The sequence below is a fragment of the Octodon degus genome, unplaced genomic scaffold, assembly GCF_000260255.1.
Source record: "Octodon degus isolate 3935 unplaced genomic scaffold, OctDeg1.0 scaffold00031, whole genome shotgun sequence".
NCBI classification, from domain to species: domain Eukaryota; kingdom Metazoa; phylum Chordata; class Mammalia; order Rodentia; family Octodontidae; genus Octodon; species Octodon degus.
In genome coordinates, this window is record NW_004524607.1 from 9,540,264 (window position 1) to 9,542,384 (window position 2,121).

A 2,121-nucleotide genomic window follows, 5' to 3' on the forward strand; every position below is an offset into this window, starting at 1 on the left:
GATTGAACTCAGGCTCTTGCACTTGCTAGGCAAGTGCTTATTCTACTAAGCCATTTCCTCAACTACTGTTAAGTTTTAGAAACAAAATCCAAACCAACTATGGAAGGTTCTTCATTACTATTGGATCACGGATATAAGTAAATCAATTAATGTATTTCCAAATTTCCAACTTAAAATTACTATGAAACATTTTAAAGGAAAAGAAAATAAACAGCTTTCAGTATTTTAAGGATGGCCAGCTCCCAAGGAATGGACAGAACACTCTCATTCTGTCTGTTTTTCAAACACACACACACACACACACACACACACACACACACACGCCGGCAGCCAGGACATTTAATGGCTGAGAAGAATGATTAATGGGGAATTTGGGCTGGGAGCAGAGGGCCACCCACGTGGACACCACACCAATGTCACCAGGGCCTTCCCCGCCAGTAGCACCATTTCAGTTACCTTCCGCCGCTCGTCATCTGGATAGGTCCAATAAGAGATACAGTTTCCAGAAAGAACACACCATCTTCTATGCCAGGCACCAAAGCCGCTTACATCTTCAAATATAGTCTGGAAAAGTCAAGTGAAAAACTGATGTTAGAAACTCAAAGAAAATTTCCTTATAGTGAATGGCGTTCTACATGGGAGGCTTCCATATATTGTCATAATCCACGTCAAAACCTATTTAAATGAATTTTATTATGTTTTTCACAATCAGCAAACATTCACAGCAGAAGTTAACTGTATCTCTACCCACACTTAAGAACATCCAGATATTACCCCCCAGTAATTTCAGGCTTCTCAAAAGCAATGCATTCCTATCGCATGTTCCAGAAAGGGGGTTAGAACCCCATGTGCTGGAGGGGGAGGATATGAGTGTGATATGTTTGGGGTGCAGGGTTTGAGCTAGGGTCTCCCTAGGTAGTTCCGGCTGGACTTGATCTCACTATGTAGCCTAGGCTGGCATCAGTGACCCTCCTGCCTCAGCCTCCCAAGGGCTGGGATCACAAGCATGTGCTACCACGCCTAGCAATACCTTACATGTTAAAGCACTAATGACAGAATATTAAGCCATAGCTATCTTCCTATGTAAGACTGGCATTAAAATTTTGTCCGGGATATTGTAGATGCGTGAATTCAGCAAAATAATCCAATATAGCCCAATAGTACATAACAGTAGTGGGTTATCTGCAGGATTGGCAATGTCAGAAGTTGTTGACTTGAGCCTTTTACAGCTCAGCATATCAATATGGCTTTACTTTTTATACCTCATTTTTATACTTTTCTGCTGAATATTTAAATGGCAATGGACTATCCATCTCTGACAAAACTAAATTAAAAAAGGGATACAAATGAAGGACCACTTTGTATCTGTATATACAAAATAGTTAGGACAGATATATAACAACTTTCTCTTAATTCAATGAGAAGATTTGCACTAATAGTGTTCTGATCTGACAGGATATCCTGCCTGCATCTTGTACCATGAATAACCACTATGAAGACAATATGCAATGTATTAATTTTATTTTGTTTTTTTTTGCAAAACTGGGGATTGAACTCAGGCCCTTGCACTTGCCAGGGAAGCACTTATTCTACTGAGCCATCTCCCCAGCCCTTGCAATGTACTAATTATTGAAACTGTCCTACTAATCAGTTTTGAAACTGTCTTATTGCTATTTGTTTCTCAATAAAATTAATTTAAAAAAAATTTTTGTCCTGGAGAACAGTTTGCTGAGAGAGTTAGAAAAGAGTGGACTCATGACAAGCGGCCCTCTGGATCACTGAGCTAACCCTCAGCAGGCAGGTCTGCTGCCAGGCCTGCATTGTGGGAACAGCGTCACCCTACAGTAAGGCACAGGCCAACCTCACCTCCAAACTACAAGGGATACTCTGCAGGGAGCAGAGGGCGCTGCGGCCACACAACAGGGCTCTGCAGACACTGAGACTCATCGCATCTGTGCTTCCTTCCAAGCAAATAAGTCTATGTAAGCAGAAGTAGAAGCTGTAGTTGTAATCACAACAGAGCCCTCATGTATATAAAATGCCTACTTTTAATTAAAATAATTTTTCTTTATGAAATTTTATGTTAGAGAACAAAGCAAGGACAAAAATGTTAACCATGCT

The 2,121-nt window shown here is 40.7% G+C and overlaps 1 protein-coding gene across 2 annotated transcripts in view; it reads right to left on the minus strand.

The window, feature by feature from the left end:
* Nucleotides 1-2,121, minus strand: part of Anln (anillin actin binding protein) — a 90,982-nt gene that overhangs the window by 32,412 nt on the left and 56,449 nt on the right. For both annotated transcript variants that reach the window (XM_023713479.1, XM_023713478.1), the window contains one exon: nucleotides 457-564. In XM_023713479.1, coding sequence (XP_023569247.1) covers nucleotides 457-564 — 108 coding nt within the window. The remainder of the gene's footprint in view (nucleotides 1-456; nucleotides 565-2,121) is intronic.